The following is a 2727-nucleotide window of genomic DNA, read 5'->3' as shown; positions in this document are numbered from 1 at the left end:
TTTAAAACAAAAGTTGCATTGTTCAGTACGGCCAACAATTCTGAAAAAAAATATTTTTTTAATGTCGCTAGGTTACAGAGGAAGAGATGGCTGCTGGCACGCTTTTGTTATAGGGAAGATGTGTGTGCAAGAGTGAGTGCTGTAAACCACCGAATTTATTCAGTCTGCTATTTCCCTAAATTTAATTAATGGCAGATGCGGTGTAAACCCCCTTCAGGCACCACGGCATCACGAAGAGCGAGATGCGGCAAATGATAGTCAAGTTGCTGACTGATCAGTACGGCAACGCTTTGGCAGCAAGTTTGGGTTGCTCTCCTCTTACTAACCTTCATGTCAAAACTCTTAAAAGACCCTCACTACCAGCGTGCTACGACTCCCGGTTTGTACCGGAGGGCAGCTGACGGCAGTCTCTCTCAGCCGCTCCGCTCGCTGGTAACACGAAGGCAGGGTGGCAGCAATTGCATAGTGCACACTCGAGAGAGACCAACACCCGAAACAGGAGCGGCCCCTGCGCCACGGCCACAGCTCCAGCCACCGACTCGCAGGGCTGGGCCGGGGAAAGGGGGCGCAAGGGGGCGACAGGCAGCAGCGGAGGCAGACGGGGAAGACAGGGAAGGGACGGGCGCCGGGGCGGACGGGTCGGGAGTATCCACGGCCGGAACGTATATAGGGGCCGCTCGCGCCGAGAGGCCCCGCGGCCGGGATACCGGGCCCCGCGCGGCGAGGAGCGTTCGATGAGGCCCGCGGCGGCTCGGCGCGGGGGCCTGGCCGCGGCCCGCCGGCGGTGGGGACGGGGGAGGCCGTGGTGAGTAACAGTCAGGTTGATCAAGGGAGGCAGGGAAGGATGCGAAGAGGGAGGATCTAGAGCCGTTCGGCAGGGCAGGGCAGCACGAACGGAGGCGAGGAGCGCGGGCGGCCGCGGGCGGGTCGCCAGCGCTATCCGCTGCCCTGGGAACCCAAAGGGAAAAGCCGGAATCGGCGCCGGGCATTGTCCTGGCGTCGTTCCCTCCCTTCTGGTCGCTCCTCCTCGTAGTCCTGTCGTAAGTACTCCTCGCAGGCCGCGTCCGACCGAGCCGCCGCTGCTGCCCGCGCTGTTGCCGCCCATGTCGGCGCCGAAGCAGAGGCGTGCCATGTTCTCCTTGACCGACTCGCAGATGGGCCGTTCCAGCCCGTCGCAGACGCAGTCGTTGAGCAGCACGGCCTTGGGCACGGCCAGCATGTCCTCGATGACAGCGCGGCACTCGGGCGTGCAGCGCAGCCCGTTGAACAGCTTCCCGCAGTAGGTCATGTAGCGGTTCAGCGCCAGGCTGCAGCGGCTGTCCCAGTCGCAGCGCCGCCGCGCCTCCGTGCAGCCCATGACGCCGCGGCCACCGGGGCCGGACCGCGGGCCACTGCCCGCGGGCTGCGGGTCGGCAGGCAGGGCTCGAGGCGCGCTTGTGGCGCGCAGTTCTCGTTCTGCGCGCAGTCGCAGTCTCAGCGCCGGGCCGGCCGGGTGTTAGCTGGATGAGCGGCCGCGTGCAGTGGCTGGGGGCACCGCCGCCTGGAGGGGCGGCTGCGCCTGCAGCGCCCGTCGGCAATCCCCGCGCCGCCCGCCGCCGCGGCTGCTGCTGGCAGGAGCACCGGGGCGCACGCCTCGGCGGATGGTTGTAACGCGTAGCTGCACTCGGGCTCCCCTGACACGCAGCACCGCCTCCTTGCAGCAGATCAGCCGCCGGGCCAGCACCAGCGAACCCCGCGGCGCCACACTGCGCCCAGCGCCGCCGCCAGCCACAGCCAGGCGGCCGCCCCGGGCACCGCGCCTGCCGCCTCCGTCCAGCGGGCGAGCGGGCCACCATTGCGGACGGGGTGGCTGCAGCGCGGGCGAGCGGGGAAAGCGCTAGTAGACGAGAAGAAAGAGGAGGAAGAGGAGGAGGAGAAGGAGCTGCAGCCCGTGGAAAAGTTTCCAAAACTCCTGCCGGCCGTGTGCATGAGGTCCCGCATCAATCCATGCACGCCGGGCCCGGGGCTCTCCAGCCCCCGGGAGCTGAAGCCGTGGGTACGAAGCAGGCGTCCTGGGCCGTCCTGGGCCCACCTCCCGCTGTTCCCGGCTCGGCTCGCCAGGTGCGAGCGCCCGAGAGGTGCGGGTGGGGAGTCAGAGCAAACAGGGGCTCGGACGACAGCGGATCCGGATTGCACTCGGGGAATTGCAGGTTGCGCCGGGAGAGCTCATAGTGCTGTCCTGCTCTTCATGCAGTTCCGTCTCTTTTTTTTTTTCCCCCTCCACAAAGTAAATGCCCAGCTGCTGCTGCCTCCTCGGGCGCTTTTAACTCTCCGCTCGAAGCATCTTTGCACATGCCAGCCGCTCCGATCCCATTTACAGTCCCAGTTCCGCTCACTCCCTCTCGGCACTGGTCGCACTTTAGGGTGGCGAGGAGAAGAAACGTCTCTCCCCGCTAGCAAGACGAGGGCACGGGGAAAGGAGAAGAGGCAGCCTTCGCGGTCTCTTTCTGTCTGGGCGACTGATGTTGCTTCTGTTGTCAACACGCCCTGCAAGCTGCTCTACGGATCCGTCTGTGGATCTTTTTTTCTTTGAAAGGCTTTAAATACAAAAGTGCCCTCCGAGCAGCAGCAATGTGCTCTGATTAGGCTCCATTATGCATGCATGGAAAAGCAAACAAACAAAAAAAATTAGCAACGCTTCTTCTTTTACACATTCCCCCCCAGCCTGCGCTCTCTCGCTCTCTTTCT

General features: G+C 64.0%; 1 protein-coding gene across 1 annotated transcript; it reads right to left on the bottom strand.

Annotated features, from left to right (window-relative positions):
• Window positions 1–413: 413 nt before the first annotated feature.
• On the bottom strand, window positions 414–1980 carry GAS1 (growth arrest specific 1). The gene is given in 6 exon segments (XM_029959937.1): window positions 414–983; window positions 985–1071; window positions 1073–1398; window positions 1401–1678; window positions 1680–1740; window positions 1743–1980. Coding segments are annotated over 6 exon segments (1560 nt in total).
• Window positions 1981–2727: the final 747 nt, after the last annotated feature.

Source organism: Manacus vitellinus, unplaced genomic scaffold (genome assembly GCF_001715985.3).
Source record: "Manacus vitellinus isolate BGI_N305 unplaced genomic scaffold, ASM171598v3 scaffold_23_pilon, whole genome shotgun sequence".
Classification (NCBI taxonomy): Eukaryota; Metazoa; Chordata; class Aves; order Passeriformes; family Pipridae; genus Manacus; species Manacus vitellinus.
The sequence above is the reverse complement of the archived record's forward strand: the minus strand, read 5'-3'. Positions and strand labels throughout refer to the sequence as shown.